General features: G+C 41.6%; 2 protein-coding genes across 8 annotated transcripts; both read right to left on the bottom strand.

Moving 5' to 3' along the window:
* Positions 1-912: 912 nt before the first annotated feature.
* Positions 913-13,327, bottom strand: TSHB (thyroid stimulating hormone subunit beta). Of its 4 annotated transcripts, XM_086862228.1 has the most exons (4): positions 11,958-13,294; positions 10,015-10,082; positions 1,850-2,012; positions 913-1,240 (listed from the first exon to the last, which is right to left on the bottom strand). In XM_086862228.1, exons 3-4 carry the CDS (start codon positions 2,009-2,011, stop codon positions 998-1,000), a joined length of 405 nt encoding a protein of 134 aa, XP_086718354.1. In that variant the 5' UTR covers position 2,012; positions 10,015-10,082; positions 11,958-13,294; the 3' UTR covers positions 913-997. The 4 variants fall into 4 exon arrangements, with proteins under 4 accessions (XP_086718354.1, XP_023797826.2, XP_086718356.1 ...); XM_023942058.2 differs by lacking the exon at positions 10,015-10,082 and having other exon boundaries at positions 11,958-13,327; XM_086862230.1 differs by lacking the exon at positions 10,015-10,082 and having other exon boundaries at positions 13,201-13,259.
* Positions 11,669-24,902, bottom strand: LOC111942348 (bile acid receptor-like). 4 transcript variants are annotated; one of them, XM_086862224.1, is made up of 12 exons: positions 24,555-24,624; positions 23,694-23,773; positions 20,110-20,235; positions 18,601-18,957; positions 17,726-17,866; positions 16,991-17,130; positions 16,797-16,901; positions 16,607-16,706; positions 15,379-15,507; positions 15,000-15,119; positions 13,689-13,802; positions 11,669-13,546 (listed from the first exon to the last, which is right to left on the bottom strand). In XM_086862224.1, exons 2-12 carry the CDS (start codon positions 23,734-23,736, stop codon positions 13,317-13,319), a joined length of 1,605 nt encoding a protein of 534 aa, XP_086718350.1. In that variant the 5' UTR covers positions 23,737-23,773; positions 24,555-24,624; the 3' UTR covers positions 11,669-13,316. The 4 variants fall into 4 exon arrangements, with proteins under 4 accessions (XP_086718350.1, XP_086718352.1, XP_086718349.1 ...); XM_086862223.1 differs by having other exon boundaries at positions 12,109-13,546; positions 16,797-16,904; XM_086862226.1 differs by lacking the exon at positions 23,694-23,773 and having other exon boundaries at positions 24,555-24,902.
* Between the last annotated feature and the right edge of the window lie 783 nt (positions 24,903-25,685).

The raw sequence follows: 25,685 nt of genomic DNA, 5'->3' as shown, positions 1-25,685 counted from the left end.
AAAGCAAGATTTTTCTAATGTTAAATTTCATATTTGTATCCTGTGAATTTTAGTTCCTTTATTTACTATTTCAAACAATGTGTGAATTAAATATCTGTAATTTCTTGGGAGCTACAATCTCAGTGGAAAGGAAGCAGTTGTTTCACATTAATTACATGCATTACTTTTCTTTATTCCTGTCTCTGCACCTCTCACCTGTGCATGTTCAGCACACAGGGTGGGCTCAGCTCTCCTTCCACTCCCAGGAGACCTGTTGACCTGTGGGGAAAAATCTGATTTTTCAGTTTTGCTTTCCATTTGATGGCACCACACTCGCGTTGTGGAGAAGAGAGCAGCCAGGTTGGAAGCTGCAGTGATTCCTCAGTGCTCACAGAGACAGGTGTATTTCAAACTGTATTTCAGCAGGGAAGGGGGCATTATGCCATTCATGTAGAGACATTAATGTAGAGAAGTATTCTAAATAAATACAAATCTGGACAACAGCGGGGAGGACACAGATTTGCAATGTCTAAATTAATATTACACAGATGGAAAAATACTGCTGGTAATTTGAAGGCTGTAAGCGTGTATCAAAATTTATTTAAAATGTTCAATACCAAGAGTGTGTGTGGCCTCTTTTCTGACTCTGAAATATATCAAGTGAAATATGTGAAGTCTGAAATAAATCAATATCAAATTCTGAAATATGTTAGTATATTGAATCTCTGAGCATCTCTTCACAAAATATCTGGGATTTGTGAGCAAAGGCTGATCCATCCACACAGTCTTGTTTCCTTCTTCCCCAAAGTAAATTCATGTGGGTTCTCAAGACAAACATGCAGCCTTTATGATTTTTTTCTGCCTGTCTCAGAACACCCAATTATTTGAAGCAACGAATGATATACCTTCAGAATAAATCTTTGTGCACGGCAGTTTGCAAACCGAATATGAAATTCACTTTTATTTCAGTTCAGGTGTGAGCAGAGTAGTACATTTCTCCTGCAGCCCACTGAAAGCTTTACAGGTTACAGAGCTTCTGTGGCTTAGTGCAGTAGTTTGTCCTGACCCTCTCATGGACACAGTCACTGTAGTCAGTGTTGCACTTGCCACACTTGCAGCTCACAGCCACGGGGTAGGAGTAATAGGGGATGGTGTGGTGAGGGCAGCCTGGGATCAGCGCTGTCCGGTACAGCATCTCTTTGTACGTGCACACGTTCTGGGACAGAGCACTCTTGAGGAGCAGCTTCTTGCCATTGCTGTCCTACAAAGAGAAGAGAAATGCGTTGTTTCACTGAAGCATGTGTGTGTCAGAAAGGTCCTGTGAGGTGCAGAGACCAAAATTCATACCTGAGCCCAGCTCTGGTACTACTGACTTCAGAGCTCCAATTGTGACTGGGGCTCCCTCCCCACACAGACACATTCCCCTTGACTTTATAGTTTAACTAATCCATGTGGCTCAGAGTGTTCCCTATGCTTTGTGATGCCTTCTGGCTCCCTGCTGCCCAAGCTGGAACTCAGAATGCTGTGTAGAACAGTGAAGTTGTGTGGAGTGCTGTGGCTGCTGCAGAGCTGTCCCCACAACCGAGATAGCAGCAGTGGGAGAGGTTACCTAAGTTACTTACATTAATTAAGAGTGACCCAATATAATCTGCCCCTCACCTGTTCCATCCTGTCCTCACAAACTGCCCACAGAGGCTTGGCATTTTTCACCCAAACCTTTGCAAAATGCTAACTTGAAGACGTGGTGACGGTGCAGTTCTTCTGCCTGTGATAAACTCTATGACAATTAAATAATTTGCATGCTATTTTCTGGGAGAACAGAACCTTGTTTTGCAGTGGTGGCAGTTACAGAAACATCTGTATCTCGTACCCGAGTCATGCAGAATCCAGCGCAGATGGTGGTGTTGATGGCCAGGCAATAGGCACATTCCTGTTTCTCCACATGGATTGTGTACTCAGAAGGAGCACAGAGTGATGCTGTTTGTCCGAAAATCAGGCCAAAGAGGAGAGACATCACAAAGAAGGAACTCATGCTGGATGGGGAAGAACAAACAAACCACAGGTAAAATGGGATGTGCCTTCCATCCCTGTCCTTGGCATTTGACAGGAACAGCCAGGACAGTCTGTCCTGGTTAAGGTTAAGATTAGAGTAATCTTAACCTTTCTAGTTAGTCTGACAATTTCTTTCCAATCTCAGTCCTTACTGAAGTAATACTGACCATTAAACAGAGAACAAGAGCAAAGAGGCCATTAACAACACAGAACAAATTCACTTTCCCTCCACTAAACCATATTACACTTCTCACTAGTGAGTGATAAAATCCTGACACAGAACAAATAAGAAGGGCTGAAAGATTGGAATGTGTGACATGTAAGAGAACATGAGCTCTAGAATTAAGCAGAGATATTAAAATAATCTCACTGCTTTAAAACAATTTTCTCAAGAAAGCATCTTATAACATGTTAAAGAGACAAGAAGACGAGGCTGTGCATATCAGGCATAAAACTGGATTTTTCAATTTCCAGTGGTTTAGAGGCATGATAAGATGGGAACACAGCCAAGAATTAAATAATAGATTCAAGCAAATTACAATAAAGAACATCAGCAAAGAGTTCAATTCAGTGGATCCTGCTTTATCTGGCTGTTGTCCTGACCTAGTTTCTTAGACCTGCGGGGGAGATCCTGAGAACAAAGCCTTGATTAACTCCAAGACAATTTCAGGAAACTACTCTAGAGCCTCTAAATTATAAACTTTAAATGACAGTGTCTACCAACATCTGGACATCACCCTCTAGTCTCTCCCAGCTGCCAGTTTCCCACAGCAAAGCCATCCATTACACAGGCTGGTTTACCCTGTATCTGCAACAACACCAGTCTGGAAAGACCAACCTCTTGTCAGCAGAATTCTTCCCTATTACAGGAACCTGATTCTGCCTTGAGCTTGGAGAGGCAGTGATCCAGCACCAGCTCTGTATGTGCTTTATACTCTCCAGGCTAATTCCAGGCTGATCTTACTGTTTATATAATTGCATCTGAATTGCTGCTTTCTTATCACAAAGTCATCTATTGAAAATTCATACTGAACCACAAAGCAAATGTGATAGGAACAAACGTGTCCATAATATCCTGACCTGGAAACTGGAGCTGGAAATCTAATTATATTAACAGTCATTCTCTCCTCGGGCTTTTAAACTAACCAGTGTTTTTAAAAAGTTGTTATTATTGATTAATTTAATTGCTCCATAGGGACAGCAAGACCATGGCAGGAAGGCTGGCATGGATATGGCGTCCTCCAGAATCACAGATGATGAGTTTTACATCTGTGTTTTGTAAAGGTTTAACAAGGTCTGGTTCACTGTGCATGCTCCTTACCAGGCACATCTGGGAGATGCTGGCCCAGGGTTCCCAGGGGAGCTGTGGCTGTCTCAGCCCTGGAAGTGTTCCAGGTCAAAGCAGCCTGGGAAAGTGAAGGTGTCCCTGCCTATGGCAGGGAGTGGGATGGGATGAGCTTTAAGTTTCTTTCCAACCCAGACCATTCTGAGGTTCTCTAAGTCTGTGCAGTGCCCATGAAGCAACAAACCTGAAATCAAACCCATTGCTCTGCAGCCTTCTCAGGCATAGCCTGACTTACCTGCTCAAGCAAAACACACTCAGAAATTGGCTGGCCTGGAACCTGCTCAGCAAATATTAAAGCAACAAGCAATTCACTCAGCACTGATTGACAGAGAAAAAACTTAAAAAATCATTCCTCGCAGCACAGTAAGAAACAAAACATTGCATCAATACCAATGAAACAATGTCCCCAGATGAGGGAAAACACTCACATTTGTGGGAGCAAGAGGGAGAAGAGGTCGACAAAGCCACTATTCTCTGTCAGCCCCTCCCTGAGCTCCTTGCCTGCAGCTCAGGGAACACGTGCCCCTCCAGGCAATCACCTAACTCCCATTTGGAATCTGATCTGATGGATGTCTTTTGCAGGTCAACCACATTCCTTATTTACACAGCCATAAGAAACACAGAAAACATGAGTTTGAGGTGGTAAATATGGTCACTTTGAGCTATTGGAGGAGTGATCCATTTGGTCCCAATTGGTGTTCAGCTAATTCCTGAATAATAGTGTCTCCTTTTCCTGTGGTTTCAGACAGGTCTGTGTCCTGGGCTAATTTTCCAGGCATTTTTTGGCAACCTAATAGAGATTTTGTTCTATTAAGACTAGCCAAATGTTTTCTGTTTTCATGGAGTCTTTAATTCTGGGTTAATTTGTAGCATATAATTTCTCAAGAATTATATATAATTACATTTAAAACTCTTTCTGGCTTAGGGACGTGAGCAGAGTATTAATTGTACTCTTTGTAACATCTGTCCATCTCACTTAGCAACAGGAGTGTAGCACTCACTTTGCTAATACTACTCCAGTATGTTATTTAGCTCTGTATTTTTCTGATATATTTGGAATACAAACAGGTTCTCTCAGTATACACTACACAACCCTCACATAGATAATGTAAACATGTATATATACACTGTACATACACACACACTCTACATACAAGTGTATGGGCTTGGTTATTAGAAGCTTTAACCACAGAAAAGAATGTTCTTGGGAAATACAGAGCATATTTCAAAGGACACAAAGAACCTGAAAGGAAAATAACACAATTAATAAAACTAAAACCTGGAGTGGACAAAAAGCTCTCAAAGTAAGAATTAAAAAACAGCATTCTCAAAGCAGAAGTGTCATGTGGCCCTTGCATGCAGAGCTGATTCTTTCCTCTAAAGATTCACAGCTTTAGGCAGTTGGAGGTGGATTTGTGCACCCTAGAGACCACCACATCCAGGTTTAAAGTGTCTCAACATCCCCCATAAGAACATAGGCAGAGAACAGGTCAGAGTGTAAGGACGTGTACTCTTTGCTGCCTCAGAGTGCCAATTTCTCTGAGCTGAGAAAACTGGATGCAAAGCTGGGGGTGGGGGTGAGATTATGGTTTTAAAAAAAAATTTAAGAATTTGATTTAACAAGGTTTAGGGAAATGTCTGCAAATGTCAGTAGCAAATTGTTACGAGGCTTGAAAGTCATAATGATGATGAAAAAGAGAGTGCAACAATAAAAAATATAGCAACAAAAATAGAAGAAAACCAACAATAACTGTTTGAGGTGAGAAAATACAGAAAACTGTACAGGAAGCTGAAGAGTAGGAAATAAACTTTTGCCAAGACAGAGGCCAATAATAAAGTCAGGGAATGTTACAAGATAAAGACAAGCTGTTGATGCAGAGTAAGTGCAAAGGCGACAGCACTTTGAAGCTTTTGAAAACATAGTGGCTGAACAACCACATACACATTAACAACAAAAATTATTGTATAAATCATATAAGGAATAAATATTTTAAACTCAACATGATTATCTAGTTAATGCTCATTTCAACAACTCTGGAATACTGAGGAAATTTCAAAGCATTAAAAGAAAGTGCTAATACCATGGCAATATTTAAGGAGAGGGTGTTGACCCAGGTAAGTCTCCACCAGCCAGGTAAAATAACAGAAAATTGATACAGGATTTGAGCAATAAAGAATTAACGGATGAAAACATAATTACTGATGTTACATAAAATAGGTCATGTCACACAAACCCAATTTCATTGTTTGCAGTGATTACAAGTTGGGTTGATAAGGCAATTGCACAGATGCAATGTCTTTGGTTCCATCTGTGCAGAGCCCCCCTGTCAGGTTTAGAGCCCAGTGTGGGGATACTGAATGCTGGCAATTACCAACCACTGGAGCAGTCAGTTGCACGCTGCAGTGCACTGGAGAAATACCTCACCAAGGTTTCAGGATGAAAATTCAGGTTTTCTGGAATAGCAATAAATTACTGGAAGGGCAATAAATTATTCTGAGTGGAGCTTGGGACCAATGTGACTGCTTCTTATCAGCTCAGCCCCATGCTGATATGATCACAGAACCCCTTGGCTGCTGCCTTTCCCTTGCTGGCACCGCTATCCTGCCCATCTAAAGGGTGGTGTTCACATATCTTCACTAATTTACACAAACGACCAAGCTCCTAAAAAATCTCCTGGATTGTCCTTCTGGCTGTGACCAAGGAGCTCGTCCACTACGGACCTCTCTGATGGGAGTGAGATCCCACGAGCCACAGGGAGTAGCAAGATAAAAGACTGTGGCAGGACAACGAAGTCCAGTGTCAAAATTTGTGAGTGCCTGAGGCTTCTTCCATATAGTTTCCTAAAGTCCATCATCCACAGTCTGATGCTTATGGACCCATTTCTTTGGTTGCCCTCCTGCTGACCTGCAGAGACTCAGTGACAGAAATCTTTAATGTGCTTTTATAGCCCAGCCTTGCAGTCCTGTTCTGGAACAGCCAGTTACACTGTTAATTATTTATCTCTAACCTTTCTGTTAACCAAACTAATCTATTCCCTGACATCAGTAATTTTATGCTTTCATTAAGTGAATGATGGTGTGCTGATGTTCTACAGGAAGTGCTTCAAGTGATATCTGTAAATAGAATTTAGTAATTATAAAAACCTTGGGTTGATTCCCCAGGAGTCTCTGTAATGGGCTACAGAAATTCAGTGCATACCAGAAGCTCTTATGTAACAGTAATTTAATAGTATTCTCTGTTACTGACCAAATAAAATGCCTAAAATAAAATAAAAGGAGGAACAATGAGAAGTTACCAGATATTATTCCTACTCACTCTGCCTCTGTGGTATATAGTGGTATATGGATGATAAATATGAGCAGAAGCAGGGAGCACAGTGCCTGTGGAAAAGCAGGCCACATAATTTTCTCAGTCTCGCCTGAGAAAGTGGCCTGGGAAATCATAAGGAGGAATTAAAACAATCTTCAGAGATAGAAGACAGCCTTGAAGGTGCTGTTTGTCCGTTTCTTGTTTTCTTGCAAGACAAGGTTGAGGGGTGGTATACCCCACTGACCAATGATGGTAATAGTTTACTAACCAATAAGAGTTTTACCTTTCTGTACTTTCATGTATCGATCTATAAAAGATCTGAGGTAATAAACCTTGGAGGAACTCTCCTGTTCAATCACAAGAGAGTCTGTGTCGTTCTTCTTGTCATTCCCAATAGAGCGACAGTGGTACAACACAAAGAAAACTTCGTGATCTCATGAGCAGGTTACTTAGAGAGCACGGCTACTCTTCTTTCCATGAAGTATGCTACTGTAGATAGTAAAGTAAAAACATGTCCACACTTGCAAACAACCAATAATTGGAAGCTCTGCTGATGAAAAACAGAAAAACCCAATCAGATTCTGAAAGGTGAGTATTCTGGTAGCGGAATTATCTCCAACTCCATCCAGTTGCAGCCCTCCACTGATAAAAGGAAATAAGATCCTGATATGCTGCCATAGAAACAAGTGTTTTTGCCAGGTTTTGCATTTAAACAGCCTATGGCTGCTGAATTTACAAAGCTAATCTGCCTATTGCCTGTCTCTGTAACAGCCCAAAACACAGCTCTCATCTCTGAAATTTATACATTCACAGTCTGCTCTTCTCTTTCTTTCCTAGGATTAGCTGCAGCATTTCCTATCAGCCACAGATTAAAACAGCAAATCTCTTTGTTGCATATCATATGCTAGCAATCTCCATTTGTGGTCTGAAAATGCTTCATAATCCTATTTGCTGTTTGGCTCAGACGATAGAGCCCTTTGGATTTGGTTTCATGTCTTTGGAAAGTGCTAGATATTTCTCTTAGACTGAGATACACAATCACTGTGCTGAGGGCAAAGCTAAACAAAAAAATAAACAACAAACACCACCAGAGACAATCCAGAGCCTCCTGCAGTATTGTCAAGGATGAACGGTACCAACCCAGCAGCATAATAATGCTGAAGGTAAAACTCTGACCCGGGTGTGACAGCCTAGGACCTGCCAGGTGAATGCCTCCCAACAGGGAAGCCGCTCTCAGATTCCAACTAAAAGTTAAAATGGGTGTAAGAAAAGAAAAGGGAAGGCAGGTTTTCCTCAGGAACTCTTCCTCTCCAAGACACTCCTGGTAGAAGCAAGACACACTGCATCCAGCTTGTCACTCCTGGGTGAGTCCTAACTGAGATTTCTGCAGATTTGCTCTTACTTTCCACATTCTATTTTGCAAACTCTGCTCCTGCAGATTTAGACAGCAATAATTTTTAAGCACCACTGGGAAATTACTTTCAATAGTGTGGAGTGGCAATTATATTGGTATAATAAATCCATATTGTGATATTGGCTTTTGCAGGTATTAAGAAGAATGCTATATGTTACATGCTTTTGTTATGACTTTTTCTCCTGCTAGCAAGTCTTAAGCATAGGTCAAGAAGAATTTTGGACGTTAGGGCTAAGTCCTGTCTGTGCAAAGCAAGATAACCTCCAGGAAACAGATGATGGGGCCCAAGCTACTATCAACACTAACTGCCTGCAGAAGAAGGAACCCCAGTCCAAATAAAAAAATGTGATAAAGGGAAATAAATTTTCACACTGGGAGTGCCTGTACATGCATTCCCTGTACTGGAGTTTTAAATTCTGGCAGTGGCTACAATTCTTCTCCTTCAACTAAGATACAACATGTGAGTTTTTCCAGTTGTCAAAACAGGTTTAAGGTCAGGTGGAAATACCTGTAATATTGCATCAAGTTTTGTCACTGTTCTAGAATTGCATTCATGACAGAGCATGTCCCAACCCCCACTGTCACTAGAACATTGTTCTGTGCATTGAACAGAACAGAGACATTTTGGGCTCCCTTGCTGGGGAAAAGCCTCTTTACACACAGGCTGTCCCAAAGTTTGAGACTCTTGCTGAATCTCTTAGTATTGTGCAGTACAGAAGTTAATTCTAAGTACCGGGTGATAACGGGGGTTAGAACATTCATTTAGAAAGTTCAGCTTCTGAGTAAACCCCCCAGCACTGTGTACTAATGAAATAAAAGGCTGAAAATTTTGAAATTTCCTGTGCTCAATAAAACCACAATGGACAAATAGTACCAACTTGACATTTGAATATTTTATGAGAGCACCAAGACAAAAATTGAAGAGGTAAATAGCTCAGTATTTGTCTTTTCAGAACTGAATTTTCAATTCAACTTTATATTTAAGAAAAACAGATTTGCTAAAAAATGCTAATAAAATGTATTATTTATTTTAACACAGATTTCAACATAGATCAAATGTAGTAGCATTATATTCTATAAATACTTTTAGTATAAATTGCTTAAAATATTGAAAAACTGGTTCTGGAAAGTAAATTTCTTCAGTGGAACCTGACTGTAAGTGTGCAAAACTCAAGTAACATCTTTTCCTCTTGAAATCTTCAAAAGTTCTCACTGTTTGACTTGTCCTAAGAACTACCCTGCCAGTCCTGATCCCACATCATTTGCCTGTTCCAGACAAAAATAGGGCCTGCAATGCACCAAAATTCTCCTGCTGATAGTAACAGAGTAAAATTATCATGATCCTGTTTTCTATATCTCTAGAAACAATTACAGTTTACTATAGCAAAGTGAACTCTTGATTTTTGATTCTATTAAGTCAGCAAACTGATTTTGTGAGTCCTGCAGCTGAGCCTTGATATCTCCCATTAAATCAACTCTTTCTTTATGGTCAGAGCTGAAATCTAACAGAATAAGAATAATATGATAATGAAGGAAAAAGGACAGATTCTACTTTCATTTGTCCCTGTGTCTGATAAGCAGACATTCAAGTGAAATAAGGTGATTGGTCCTAGCCAAATATTGATCGAGTCTTGGGAAAGTTCTCCAAAATCAAAACACAGAATTAAAAGCAGAATTAAAGAGCATTTAAATTTGCTGGACTTCTACAGGGTTTCCTTGAAATCTAGAAGTGGTGCTTCTAAAAGAGAGAAAATCCCCATCATATGTGTCACAGGAATGCACAAACTTTGCGAGCCTGTGGATTAACAACGTAATGACCTTTACAATTTAACAGTTAAACATGCCTGTTCACACCAGCACAGTTCTCAGCACAAAAATGTTTCACAAAAACCAAAATTTGTCTGTATTACTTACTCTTTCAAGAGATCTCTATTTTCACATATCTCGTCTTCCAGTTTTAAACTGAGTTTTTCATTTGCAAACTAATTTCATAGGGAACAAATAGGAAACCACATCATTATTGAAGAATATACTTGAAATACACTTTTGTTTCTCAAATCTCATGTGGAAGAGTAATTTTGTTGATCAAAAGATAGAAGTCTATTTTGTCTGGTATTCCATGCTGCATCTTTTGCAGGAAAGGCAGAAAAGAAATAATTTACCAGCAACTGAAACACTTGCAAGTTCTTCATCCACACATTCACGCAGGACAGGCGCACACCCCTACTCAGAATAATCACTTTCTCAATACAAAAATCAACATGCAACATCCTTTAATATTAATTGTACTAGTAATATTGTTCTGCTAAATTAAGAAGCATTTTCTCTTCATCTACTCAATGTATATTGTACAATCCTGACCTGCAATCCTTGAATGGCTTTGTGCTGTGCTTCAATAACTTTTCTATTTTCTTGCACTTTCTGGTTTAGTTCTGATTCCACAGTTTCCACTGCTTCATCTTCTCAGGCTCTTTGTAGAGTTTTGAGTACAATTTTTTCATTGTTTCTGTACTCTAAAACAAGATCCACAATTTAATCTCAAATGCTATTTCATTAATGATGTTATAAATAACTATTTATCTCTTAGAAACATGACAAGAGTAAATTCTTTCCCACAGAGGGTGCCATGAGCTTATGTATATGATTAGGAACTGAAGTTTAAATCTTTGTGCACTGACTGGGTCTGCATGAACAGACCTTGCAGGACAAGGAGGAGAAGTTTAGTGCTCAGGGGTATGAAAATCAGTAGGCAAATGGCAAGAAAAAAAGTTCCATTTTGTGGCAGCTAAGAGCATTTTGCATCTGGGAAGCACAAAAGCTACTGAAAAAAAAGCTTTGCTAAGTTGTACTGAAGCAGAAAAATGTTGATGAAGGCAATGTGGGAAGGATTAAATTCTTGAGGACACCACTCCACTAAATTAATTGTTTATAGATAAAATAAAGCCAGACAGTGAAATTGGAATAATCTATTTCAATTTTCCCAAATAATATTTTGACTTCAATCCTTCTACCTTTCAACAAACTGTTCAGAACCAGTTTCACAAAGATATTTAAGTGCCTAAATCTTATTCTGATTAAAATTTGAAGACTTCCCAGGCACTTTAAAAGAAAAACAAAACAAAACAAACCAAAAAAGAAAAACCTAAACCCAAAACAACAACAACAAAAAAACTAACAAACTTGGAATCACCTTAATTTTTAAAGTTTTGTCTCTGAGCATGTTCCCTGAACCACAAATATCTCCTCTAAGTGATTCAGATGTAAACAGGAAACAGAAAATTATTATTCCCCTTTGCCTTCTTACTTAGCCTTGAAATATCCACTGAATGATGCTTTAGGAACTGTTTGTGAACAAATTAAGAGGCCCTAAGAATTTAGATAAGCATAGTAGATGCATAGCTGACTTCTTTATCTGCTTCAGAGCAAAGTTTTACTTGTGAAATCATATCTGAACTATGAAGTGATTTCAGCATATTTTAAAAAACAACTAACATTGAAACTGTATTTAACATTTACAGCTAAGACTACTCATTGATATTAAAACTCAACAATATTAAAAAATGTTAAAGAATGTGCAAGGTAAAGTTTATTTTAGTTTTATGTGAATCGGTGATTTTGCCACAGTACAGGGATTTAATGGCAAATTAAAACCATCACCTGTTAAAACTGCACAAACTTAAGAGTTTGTTTCCTATGGGTAGATTTGTAAAGAAGGATTATAAAATCCAGAAGAAAAAAAGAAATTACAACTAACATGAAAATACATTTTTTAAAATTAATAAATTTTAATTTTTGCCTGCAATTTTTGAAATTACCAGAATTTACCAGAAATGGTAATGGGTTTGGAACTTGCTTACTTTGTACTTCACAGTAGCTTTTCAAACCACTGGTTTTTTGTAGTTTTCTTTATAGGCTGTGGCCAGAGTGGAAGATTTTGATGAGGAGAAATCATCAGCTGCTGTCTGTCTGTGCACGGGTGCATGATAAAGGATTCGGGAAGCAAAATGATTTCTTTAAAGTCCAGTAGTTGATATTTATTCTTTTCTTTACTCCCATGGATAGTTTTAAACACCGCATCTGACTATGTTTTTGTATGAAAATGCCATTTTACAAGGTTTTCAAGTCACAAAAAATAGGATAAATAGTGTAACTCATCTCCTGTAAGAATATTGCATTTGAATCTAAACATATTCCGTAAGGAACCTCAACATGAAACAGTAATTTGTTTAATTCGCATAACTCAGTGTGGTGACAGGTTTTCACTGCACATTTGGTCTGGTGTAAGCAGGACTTCAAAGCCAGTGCAAGCATCCAAGTGGGGCACTGCTCACTGCTAAATCACCCACATCAAACATGGATTTATCATCGGTGACGTGCAGTAACAACACAGGGCAGACGATCAGAGTATTTCCTTCAGTCTTGGTAGAGAATAACAGCAGATGCCTTTGAAATTAAAGTCAAAGACGTTCCCTCCAGCATCAATCTTGGCAGTCTGCAGAGGAATGAGTTCAGCAAATTTTACACACACACAGAACCATGGAATGGGTTGGGTTGGAAGGGACCTTGGAGCTCATCCAGTGCCATCCCTGCCATGGGCAGGGACACTTTCCACTATCGCAGCTTGCTCCAAGTCCCGTCCAACCTGGCCTTGGACGCTTCCCGGTACGGGGCAGGATGTGCGTGCTCGGGTCAGGACTCTGCCTGGGGCTCCCAGCAGTGTCCCCGTGTCCCTGTCGGTATCCCCCGGCCCGTCCCAGCGTGGCCCGGGGCCGGCACCATTGAGCGGACACAGCCCCACCGCCCCAGCGCTCGCCGCCCTTTGGCCGCGGGCCCTGCCCGGCACTCAGGCGCGGCCGCAAGAGCGGTTTGAACGGATTTTTTCTCGGTGTGCCTGAAGAAGAGCGCTGACGACACTCGGCATCGGCAGCGACAGCCAGCACCGGCACAGGCACCGACATTGACCCAGCACTGACACCGGCACTGAGCGTGGCACCCAAACCGATACCGGCACCAGCACCGACACTGGGACCGACATTAACGCTTGTACCGACACCAACGTCGCCGCCACCGACATACACCGGCAGCGACACTGGCACCTACAGTGACACCGGCACCGGCACCTCACGACGGCCGCTGAGGGAAAGCGAAAAGGGCGGGAAACGACGGCGCGCACCCGAGGCGGGAAGGGGCGCGCGGGCCGGCGGCGTTGGCGCCGCCTAGTGGAGGTCCCAGAGGTCGCGCAGCGGCGCGGCCAGGCGCGGGTCCCGCGCGCGCAGCGCCCCCGCGTGGGCGTGGCGGAGGGAGCGCAGCTCCGTTAGGCGCCCCAGCAGCCGCGCGAAGCGCTGCGGGTCCCGGGGGTGCTGCAGCTTCGAGTGCTTGTACAGGATCCCCAGCAGCGGCTCCTGCAGCTCCTCCACATGGCGCTTGTCCCTCAGCAGTGGGCGATCTGCGGGAGAGCGGCGGCACGGTGAACGGGATGCTCCGGGCGCCGCCGCCCCTCAGGGTCCGGTCAGCGCCGCTGCCCCTGAGGGGAGAAATGGGAGCTCCCCCGGGGCAAGTGATAGCTCGTTGTTACCTTCCCAGTTTACCTGAAAAGAACACTGTTGTTGCTACGAGCAGAGCGTATTCAGTCTCGGTTACTTTGAGTTCCCCCATGGTTCTGTAGAAGTAGAACAGGGCGGTGATGAACTCCTCAGTTATGCCTTGAAAATGGAAAAAAAAACCCAACATTTTTTTAAAAAAAACAAAACCAAAAACCAAAAAACCAACCCCATGCAGGATAATGAGGATGTTATTTCAGTGCAGAAACAGTTGCAAATCATCTTTGCCTGAAGGGTGTGAGGTGACCCTCCCTGGATCCATCTGGATCAGTGTCTGGCTCTGTGTTCCCCAGGACAAGGGACATGGAGCTCCTGGAGCAGGTCCAGCTGAGGCTGTGGAGGTCATGAGGGGACTGGGGCATCTTTCTTATGAGGACATGGTGAATGGTTGGACTCCATGGTCTTAGAGGTCTTGGTCACGCTAAGTGATTCCATGATTCTGTGAAAGGCTGAGTGAGGGAGCTGGGGCTGTTGGGCCCTGAGAGGAGCTCCAGCTGAGAGGGCCCTCAGCCCTGTCCCTGTGTGCAGGGAGGGCTCCAAGCAGGAACCAGTGATGGCACCAGAGGAATGGGCAGGAACTGTTGCTCAGGAAGTTCCACCTGAACGTGAGGAAGAACTATCCTGTGAGGGAAGAGATTGCCCAGAAAGGTTGTGGGGTCTCCCTCACTGGAGATAGTCCAGACCCCTCTGGACATGAGCCAGTGCCATCTGCTCTGGGATGGCCCTGCTGTGGTCCCTTCAAACCTCACCCATTCCGTGAATTTGCTATTCTGTTAATTCTTTTAAGGCTTGGGGCTGTTCTATTGCATGAAATAGTTAACAAACTTTGTGAAAACAATGTTAATTGCTAAAATAATAACTAAAGTTGTATAGCAGTTGTACCGTGGAGCTTTGAATGTATATGTAACTCAAAGGATATAAGCAAGCATGAACATGCCTCTTCCTGTCATGAGGATGTTATGCCAGTGTGTAATACCTGAGGAGGTAATGCTAGTGCAGCTCAAAGGAGAGGGAGAGGGAGAGGGAGAGGGAGAGGGAGAGGGAGAGGGAGAGGGAGAGGGAGAGGGAGAAGGGAGAAGGGAGAGGGAGAGGGAGAGGGGGAAGGGAGGGGAAGAGGAGGGGAAGAGGAGAGGAAGAGGAGGGGAAGAGGAGGGGAAGAGGAGGGGAAGAGGAGGGGAAGAGGAGAGGAAGAGGAGGGGAGATGGAGCAGTGGTCATAGGGACAGTGTAGCTCAGTGTAATAAAAATAGGGCCAGTAAAGCAAAAGATTCACATATTTAGATTTTGAGACCTCCATTACCTGTGGTAGTAGTAGAAGTTGGCCTCTCTTTATTATGACACATTTCCATGGAATAAATACTGTTTTTATCAAGGTTTTGAACATGACAACATGCCCCGTGATCAGAAAGTCTTACATGACCTGGAACAAGGCAGATGAGAGTTCCCAGTCAAGCTTAAAGTGATCTTAAATATTTGTCTGTATCATTGCTGAAAATGTGTGAATTTTTCCCAGATCCATGAAGGTATAAAATCCTTATTGGCATCTGGCTCTAAGTTCTTTGGTTGCATATTTATTGGTCAAGGTCCCTCATATTAAATTGGACATAATGTATGATATGTAATTAATATAGCTGATATTATCCACCCACAATGATGCAAGTCAAGTATTTCAGACCTACTTTCACTGGTTGATGGTTGGCACTCGCTCATTCTTTGGTTGTAAATTTGGGCTGATCTCAAGAACATTGCCTCCACTGTGGACCCTTTCAGCAGAGCAATCTGGTCTTCACTGGCTAAACTCTCAAACCCTGCAGAGAAAGGTGCATGTTCAGAAGCAGGGAAGGCTGGGGCTGCCTTTAAGCCCTCAACGTGATGTGGAAAAATGATTTTTTGAAAATAAATATCTTTACTGGAAAGGAGGAGCCATAGTTAAATGATACATGTGCCGAAGACTTGGGATCTTTCTTGCTAGATTGCAGGTTAGACAATTTAAAAGGAAAAAAAAAAAAAAAAAGAGGGGGCAGTTTTCAGTGTTAAAAGATTCACAGGAAGATACAAGCAAAAATTTTGGGACTAAGCAAGGTGTTATCAAAACATTCTTCCTAATATCTGATAAATATCACATGGCCTAACCTCTGATAAATTTGTTGCATTGTTTAGTGACTGTGGATACTCCATTCATTGTCATATTATTTTCCTCTTAGAAATTGTGTTCATCTTTTAACAAGCTCATTGTCTGCACTTGTAATTCAAGAGCAAAAGAACTTTAGTGATTTTTTTTCTTAAACCTGATCAAAGCAGGTTATGTAACACAAGAAAACAGACAGCTCACCCCTTCTTTCAGCTCTGCCCCAGAGAGATGCTAAATTACATCAAATACCTTCTTCAGATATGGTGATTGACCTTTGTCAGTGAGTTTTACAAAGAAAAGTTATCACCTCTCTGTCAAATGTTACTTTGTCAACTTTACATGAAATGGAGTGAATTCAATTGCTTGTTTCCTTGTTCATTATGAAAGGAAAATATGAAAAAGAACACCTGGTTAGTCCCTTCTGTGCTGCTTTTTTCTTTGAAGGAACATCTGCTTTTTCATTCGGTGGTTATGATAAATTGCAGACTCAAATGGATTTCAGACAATGTGGTGAGATAGCAACTCCCTCAAAGTGGTATTTTGGGGCCCCTGTGCTTCCAGAAAATGTCTCTACTCCATGTCAGAAATGGAGAAGAAATCTAATCATAGCAAAGTTTTGAACTGAAAGTGTCCAGGTTGTCCTCATGACACGTAAATGGCAAGTGAGAAGTACGAATAATCCATTAAAAGCCTCTTCTTAAAGCCTGCATGTTTCTCTGGTTCATGCCATCAATTTGATTTGGTTCTTCTAATGTTCCCCAAAGGAAGAAACTCACCTGGGAGTCTTTTTGTGAAATCCACCAACACCTGGACATGGACAACGGCTGTCTCAGACAGGTGGAGGAAACTTTCCTCAGGACTTGCAGTTTCCTGTAGCTGCACAAAAGAGCATTTGAACATTAGATATAGCCAAGATACATGACAACAATGACTTAGCAATGCAGGCTGGGTGTGCTGGATACCTACAAACTTCTTGGCTTCCTCAAGGGGAATTGTGTATTTTTGGTGTGCTGCTACAATGTGGTCAAGAAGCTGATGTTCTCCTGGAGTAAGTTCCATCTTCTCTGGGATCTGCTAAAAAAATAAACCAATCAAGTCACAATGACTTGGAATAAGAATAAGTGATAAAAAGAGATATTTTAAATAGAAAAATATCCCACTTTTCCGGATCTTGTTGTAGATGATACTTGCTTACTATTCAGTCCCTCATCTTCCAGCTTTATGTTGCAAAGGAAACTGCTCTTCTGCTTGAAATTCTTCCTGAGTCGCTTTGACTTACACTGGACTTCAGTCAGCAAACCTGTGAGGTGTGGAGTGGCCATCAATGCTTGTATTTTCAATTAATTACAGTCTAAAGTCATCACTTTTATTAGAGATAACTTCAGTCTTGCATCACAGCAGCTGTCACCTATAATGAACTGTTTCCTAGAGAATGTATCCATGTGTTACTTTATCAGGTGAGCTGATGTTCTGCATCAGCAAAGGCCTGAGGGTCTGCAGTCATCTTTGTCCTTGTGGCTCTGTGACATAGGCATCAGAATTTTCCATCAAAGCCCATCATGCCATTTTTATTTAATTTTTTTCCTTCAAACCCTAAAGTTCATCTGATCAGCTCACTGCTGTCCTGAGAAAGCTTGGGATATTTAGCTTCTCTTGTTAGTACTTCCTTATTTTTTCTTGTACTGTCTTTGAACAACAATTCTCTTAAGGTGAGGGGATACTTCCCAAGCATTGCTGGCTTCTGCACACCAAGATGCCATAGGTGCCACCATCCCCAAAGTTAAGTTTCCTACTACCAAATGAAGGTTAGACCAGTATCATCAGGAAGGGATTGACTTTGGAGAAGGTTTTTTCTGTGGTGATAAATAAATAATCCAGCATGAAGGAGCACTTACATTCTGCCAGCATTCCCACAGCTCTGCACTTCTTGAGGCGGCACTCCTGGCACTTCCTCCTCATGTACATGTCCATCTCACAGTGCCCCCCACTCTTGCAGCGGTACACGGCGTTCTTGGTGATGCTGCGCCGGAAGAAACCTGGGAACGAGGACTGGGTGATGGCTGGAGGAATCTAAGCAGCTTTTTCTCACAGGGATTTAAAAGTGGCCTTTGGTTTTGAATGGCTGGGTTTTTTAAATGGAAACATTACCTTGATTTTAAATCTGCTTTTTAAAAACACAGTTATTCCCATAAGGATCATCCAGTCCATCCCCTGGCCCTGAAGACACCCCAACAGTCCCACCCTGTGCATCCTTGGAACGGTATCCAAACTCTCCAAGCTTTGGCAGCCTTGGGGCTGTGCCCATTCCCTGGGGGAGCCTGGGCAGTGCCAGCACCTTCTGGGGGAAGAACCTTACCTGAGATCCATCCTAAACTCCCCTGGCCCAGCTCCAGCCCTTCCCTCAGGTCATGTCCCTGGTCACAGAGAGCAGAGACCAGAGCTGCCCTCATGAGACAGTTCCCCTACCAGTAAGTTAGAATATGATTAGCAACTAATTACTACTTGCTTTTATTCAATTTTAATGGGGAAATTAATAACACTGAAGTAAATCCCTAAGAAATGTTCATGAGAAAACCAGCACCTGCTTACACTGACACTATCTAATGCAAAAATGAGATGCTTAAAGTGCTCATATTAAATACAGACTGTGAAAATATTTCCTAAATTTGTAGGGGCTTCATTAGACAAATTAGAAGCCAGCTCAAAGCCCAGCCAAATCTGTGTGCCTCAATGCCAACTGTGGCAGGTGGCCCTGAGTGTCCTCGCTCACCTTTGCAGCCCTCGCAGGTCAGTGCGTTGTAGTGGTACCCCGAGGCCTTGTCCCCACACACCACGCACAGCTCCTCCTGCCCCTTCAGCCTCGCTGAGTGGCTTAACCTGGGCCTCTTTAGGCCCTGCTCCCCGCTGTCCTCCACCTGGGGAGCCAAGAAGGGGCCCTTGCTGAGCTCGCAGCTGCTGCCCACGCAGGGCCCGTCACCGTACGGGGGCTCCAGGCTGTAGGGGCCGAATGGGGCCGGGGCTGGCGGTGGCTGCAGGGCTGGCACTGGCACTGCTGAGTACTGGCAGTACGGGCCAGCCTGGAAATCTGGGTCCGGCAGCTGGTAATTGATGTGCTCTGGTAAAACATCTGTTCCGGGGGAAAGCGAGAGTGGAGGAACAGCTTGGTGAGTGTCTTGGCATCAGATGCTCCAAAGTTTAAAATTGTTTTATAGATTTAGTAGCATAAATATTAGAGGAACACATTTTCAGAGGGGCAATCTGACACATTCTATTTAAATTTAAACCTGTAATGTTCTTAAGTGAAATCTTAAATGTAGCAAAAATGGCTCAGTAATGGTTTGGGCTGTATCATGTGAGTATGGATTAGTGTTAGCAGACAGTTGAAAATCACTTGCCAGCGGATGCCACAGCTGCCTTCAGATCTTACACTTAAAGGTTGTTTTTTATTTATCAAATATCCTCCGTAAGTGAATTTTTTAATGAATGAAGTGTTTGTTACTGATATATGTGTGAGGCATCATTTTGAAAATGTTGCAAGAGGGTCTGCGAAAAATTGTGTAGAAATCAGAGTGTACAAAAATTACCATGACAGGCATCTGAAAGCTGAACTTCAGAGGAGTAAAAAGCAGAGACTTGTTTTATTTAGTATTTTCCCATACATGTGTCTTTACAATTATGAGATTTCAGTTTAGTAAAATGTAGGTACAGAATTGCAAAGAGAGTTTCTTCCTGCCTTTCTGTCTGTTGAGTTTTTTATCCAGCCTCCCTTAAATACACACAGCTATACCAAAGAAAGCCTGTGCAACATGCATCATATTTCATTCTTCCTCTGGGATTATTAAGATCTCTATAAAAACAAATTGGAAACATTTTTTTAAACAGTTTGGAGGGTTTTTTCCTTTTAGTGGGATTTGGGTCCTGCGTTTAGTCTTCCAGAATCAAAATAGTTATTGCAATTATAATTACATAAGATATAGAACAGGCATTATCTATTTATAATGTATCTGGAATACTGTAACAAAACCTGTGTCTTCTCCATGCAGATCAAAGGGAGACAGTATTGGGGAAGTGTATATGGAATGCTTAGTCAGAATAATCACATTGTTCTCTAAAGTCTGTATAAGCATACAGTAATAGATTTCAATACACTTTCAGTAAGAGCTTTCAAGTGCTTTAAAGACAAATTAAAATCAAGGAAAAAAAAAAAAAAAGAGAGAAAGAAATTCCTACAGGAGTTCATTTTGCCGTATTTGCAGAGTACAAAACTTGCTTCACTCACCGTAGTATTGGATGGGCTCGGGAAGGCCGTACCCGTCAGGGACGGTGACAAACGTGTTGGCCATGCTCTGCTCCCAGCTGCACTGCTTCATCCACTCTGCTGTGAGATCAGCCTTGAAACAGCAATCTGGGGAATGGGGAAAGGAAGAGAAACATCCCATGGGAAAGAATTGCTGGGTAGGGTTAGACACAGAGCTAGAAAACTCCAGAATATGGCAGAGTTTTCAGATCATAAGAAAATCAGATGTCTGTGTGAAGTCACATAACACCCTCAATGAGACTACAGAATGTTTGAGTATCCTGATATTACACATTCAGGTTAAAACTCTTTCCTAAATTTCCAAGTTATAGTTAGAAGTGTTTTGCTCTGAGTTTTACACAATACCATGTGGGGTAATAGGACTAATCACTGGTAAATTCTCTAGTTCAGAGAAAGTTAAAAGGAGCTTCACTGAATAGAATGAATTTGCTTTGAGCATGAATTGGAGCATTTGCTCTGGAGTAGATGTGGGGCTGTCCTGTTTGTGCACAAAGATGGGCTTTTAATGAGTTTATTTCATTACTTTTTATGCAGAGTTGAAGCAAGGAAAATAGCATAGAAAGGCCAGCATGTTATCTTTGTCATATAAGTACTCATTTATGCAGTAAAACTCAAATTTGCCTTGCTTAAGCACTGCCTGAATTACCCTTCCTGTGTTCCTTTAACAGTGTAAAGTTTTCAATGAAGACTAAATATACTGATTTCCTATAGGATGTGCTGCCTCTAAAGAGCTTTCCACTGTCCCTTGGTCATTGAATGAGCCTGGGCTCCTGGCTGGATTCACTGACATTCCCCATAACAAAATGCACTGAGAGCTCACAGTAATATAATGAGAAGAGCTGCTATGCTTGGAGTTCAAAATTTACCTCATTTTTCAGTAATTTGACTTATAAATTAAAATTACAAGAGATGTTCTGAAAAAGGGTGCTCTAAAAACTCCTAAAGAAAAGTCTGTATGGACTTCTACCATGCATGAGCTGGGTTTGAATTTATATACCTACAGCAAACTCCTGGTATTGCTTAGAACTGAGAGCTAACACAGTTTCCATTGGAGGAATAAGTAGGAATATTTTCCTTGCCCCCTTGTTCCTCTGCATGGGCTGCATGGGGTGTGGCCACAGGTTAAACCTTTGCTGAGCCTGATGCCCACTGAGCAAGGGCTGTAAGAAACAATTTGCCCATGAACCACTCACAGGCTTTCCCTGAGCAGACAGGAAGGATACAGAAGATGAAAATTGCACAGAAGGATTTGGAAAACACAGCAAAGCCACTCGTGCAATGGAATTCTCTGCAGAATTCGCAGCAAGTTGGATTCAAAGACCTTCCTTGAAGGAAGGGGTTTGTGCTATATCTGCACCTTGCTGCAGATGAGACAATGAATGGATCACCCCAGGGAATCTGAAATAACACACATCCCTTCCCCCAAACTGGACAGAGCTTTGGGGCTGACCGCTTTCGCTTTGTGCTGTCAGCAGAAGGTGAAAGGATGCAGTGAAGCTGGAATGCTGGGGGTTTGTTATCTCTGCTAGTAAATATTTGTTTGAGAGCAAAATAAGTCACTGAATCATGAGGTCTTATCAGTTAGATCAATTTGGCCTGGGCAAAGTCCACATTTCTTCCCAAAAATGTGTGTTTGCTGAAGAAATGTGTTTCTGAATTCCAGTGGTTTCTTTAAATAAAAGTCATAATTGAATAGTAGATTAAAAAAATTACACTGATCCAGTCTAATAAAAACAGTGTATTGGGAGTATGAAGTATCAAATGTAAGGTGGTTGATTTCTTAAATGTTCTAAATCTTGGAAGTAGATTTTCCTTAGACAAACTTTCCTCAGCTTAGGTATTATATGAGAAAGGATTCAGCCCTTCTTACTGATTTTTATGGCTAATAACAGTAACCAGTTGAACTTACAAAATTTCCAGCTAAGACTGAGACTTTGTAAACTAAAATCTTAAATTAAGAGGATGTTAGAACAGTGGGAATAGTAAATCTAATGGTTATCTGAGGAATGCTCTACTGTCTTAGAACAAGACTTATGCATAAACATTAAGAGTTTCATTTTCTGACATTTGAGAATTTAGTGTTGACAAGCTTGTTCTTCTGATCAAACAAAACATTGGACTTTTTAAAGCAGAAAAGGAAAGAAAAAAAGAAAGAAAGAAATAAGAGAATAAGATATGTAAGGAAGGAACTTCATTTCCTAGGCCAGACAAGTTTTGATTTTTTATGAGTGACTGCGAGAGTAGAGTTTCCCAACCTTTGCCTCCCCCCTGGTGAGTGAGGCAGCAGCAGGGAGGCCTCCTCCAAACTGCAGCAGTGCCTGGGATTCCATGATCCATGTGCTGCTCTACCCAAGGCTCTGTGGCCATCCCAAATCCCCTACACCTCATGGGACTGAGCCTGACCTGCCCCACACTTCCCCAGCCCACACAGACACTCATTAACCCTTTGCCAGGCAAGGGACCTCTGCACGTGCCCAGCACGGTGAAGCTCCTGACAGAAGGTACCAGACATGCCCAGGTGTAATGTCCAAAACAGTAACTGGAACAAAGTTGAGATAAGAATGGAGCAATGGGTTTAGATGTTTGGGGCAGTTGAAGCTGTGCCATTCCCAAAACAAAATGTTTTGTGTCCCTTTTTATCTTTTCTGTGTATTCCTGATATTTGTTTGTGCATGAATGCTTTAAAAGGAAGCAAAAATCTAAATACATTCCCAAAGAGGATGCATAAAGATTTTTAGCCTAAAAAGTGGAAATAACTGGGAACAAAAGATGAATTTTTTAATGTCTTATTTTGTAGCATCCCAAGCAGTAACACACATAGGGTGGGAGCCTTCAGTCCTCAGTCACACGGGCTGAGCTGACAGAAAATGTTAACTGCATAAAGCACACGCGTTCCTGCTTTTCCTTCTTCTACTGGGCATTTTCACAAGTAAAGTCCTGACCAGGTGAGGGGAATGGTGTTTTTTGGAAGAGGTGACCTACACTCAAGGTGGCTTGAGCACATTTGAAAATGTGCTTTTACAGGCTTAGTTTTGCCAGTGCTCATCTTCTGAACTATAAACGCTCAGTACAAACCAGAGCGTGTTGATTCAAGGACTTGGTTATCCATCTCATGCAGAAATTTAGTTTTTAGTCCCAACTGAAAGACTTGACAATTTATCAAAAACAGAATCGACTGAAGAAAAAAAAAAAAGCCATTGATTGATAAAAGTAAAGTAGAACCATAAATAGAATATACACATTCAGACTAGAATCTGAACTGTACGTCTATTTATTTCTATTTATTGTGAAAGATGTGGGGTTTATCATTTTTATTGCTATAAAACCCCATATCATAAAGCAACATATCACCAACTTATCAAATTTATTGGGATACAAAACATCCTTCATGGAGTAGGGCCACAGGGAACCCTTTCAGAGGTTGGAACTGACAGTGCTTTAGCTGCTATCGTAAATATTTTGACAGTTGAGTCATGGGGAAATTTCTTGTTTACAGGGAATTTTAGGAACTTCAGCTGAATGTCTTCACCATCTATTTAACACACCTTGGGGCACGTTAGTGGTCACGTAGTGGAGCTCAGAGCACATTTCAGGCTTGGGTTTAATCACTGTACTTCACTTGCAGCTGGAAGGCAAAGCATTTTTTTTTTTAATTTGTGAAAATTTAAGCCAAACACTGAAAAAAAAAAAGGAACTGAGCATAATCAGTGGCAAGTAGATGTGATGCCAGCTGATCTATTCAATTTCACTCAAGCAATTCAGTAATCACTGCTTAATTAAAGAATGATTTTGCAGGGGAAATTCTAGGATCACTTGATTGATCCTGTATGCAGCTTACATGCATTATTAAAGGGTTTTCTGTTCCTCCTGGTTTTAATGTGTCAAGAAGCTCCTCAGAGCTGCTCTTTGAAGAAATTCCACTTTTCTTGTTATTAAATGTGTTCCTTCCTGGTCATATAATAACCGTAATAGGAACTGGCTTCTTTCACCAGTGGACTGCATTGCAATTATCTTGAAATTTTCCTTTGGAATTATTATTCCATGAATAATCATTTCAAAGGCATACTTTTTATACATTGTAAATCAGAGGTTAGAGGTTTTTTGAAACTCTCAGTTTTCCGGGTACTTTTGGGAAGGGAAACAAATAATTGAATTTAAAAGTTGTTTTTCTTCACTCTGTGTGTCAAACAAAGTACTGTTGGAAAAAACCCTTGGCAGTAGAATACCAGATTTAAAAGCGCGTGTTTGCTGTTTTCATTTAGTCAGATGTTTAAAAAGAAAGAAAAAAGGAGGTAAAGAAGAAAAAAGCCCAGTGCCTGGAATATTCTCACACAGCAAATTGGCTGTATGGCTCAAGTAGCAATTTCTAACCTCAGAGCATGCAGAGAAGGGAATGAAATACTCACGGTGGCTGCAGGGAACTCCTGTCCTGCCGCGGGGTCCGTGGGGCTGCAGTGCTGGTCCCAGCTCTGCTCCAGCTGGAGCCAAGCAGGCCTTTCCCTATTTATCAGTTTGTGTGCACACCCTGGGCTCCAGACACTCGGCAGAGCCACGCTGCGGCTCCGAGACACCAACTTCCCACACAGCTCCTCTGGGGTCGGAGCAAGGGCAGCTGCGAGCCCACATAAATCACATCAGAACTGGGTCATCAGGGACAGAGGCCATGGGGACCCTCACGTCACCGCTTCCCAGAGTCCTCCCTGCCCAGCACAGAGATTCTGCTTTCTTGCTAGAATTCAAAATTCTCCCATTTTGATTGCTTCACGTTGACATGTCGCGGTGGTGATGGAAAAAGTTCAATTCCCAAGCGGGGAAAATATTGCAGTAGGATTATTTGGAGATTTTTACATGACATAATAATTTAATTTGGAAAGGCTGGATCAGGTCAGGACCTCCAAATATCAAACACTTACCTTGTCCTCTGTGTTCTGATCCAGACATCCCTGTGGTGATGCAGCACACACCAGGCTCACACTCAGTTCCTTGGCAACCTCAATGAACTTAAGTTTGTGTTGCCACTCAGTAAAATTGCATTTTTAAAATTTCATTTTAAAAATTTCATTTTTAAAATTTTATTGAAATTTCATTTTTCATTTTTAAAACCCCAAGTATTTCCATTATTAGTAACATCTAATAAATTAATATTGCAATTAGATGTTTTCATTGTTTCCTAGGTAGATGTGACCTTTTGGACAGAGAATTTTAGGAGGTATCATTCTCTTCCAGTGCTCCCAGCAGGTTGCAAACCTCACTCCAGGAGGAGCTCACCTGCCTTCTGTGCAAGATCAGTTCCCCATTCACCCCGGGAAAATCTGCTTTTGTTGGAAACTGCATGAAATTAGATGGGAAAAGGAAAATATAATTTCCTGTTGGGTAACTTACAGCAAAGTCACTTAAAATACTCTTTTGAGACAGTAGGTTTTCATGGATTAACTGCTATCACCCTTCAAAGGAGAGACATATTTATATTCCATGGGCTCCAGAGAAGAGCAGCAGCTAAAGCTGCTTATTTCCATGTGCCATTTAGGAATCTGTCT

The sequence above is a fragment of the Cyanistes caeruleus genome, chromosome 24 (genome assembly GCF_971803275.1).
Source record: "Cyanistes caeruleus chromosome 24, bCyaCae1.hap1.1, whole genome shotgun sequence".
Classification (NCBI taxonomy): Eukaryota; Metazoa; Chordata; class Aves; order Passeriformes; family Paridae; genus Cyanistes; species Cyanistes caeruleus.
The sequence above is the reverse complement of the archived record's forward strand: the minus strand, read 5'-3'. Positions and strand labels throughout refer to the sequence as shown.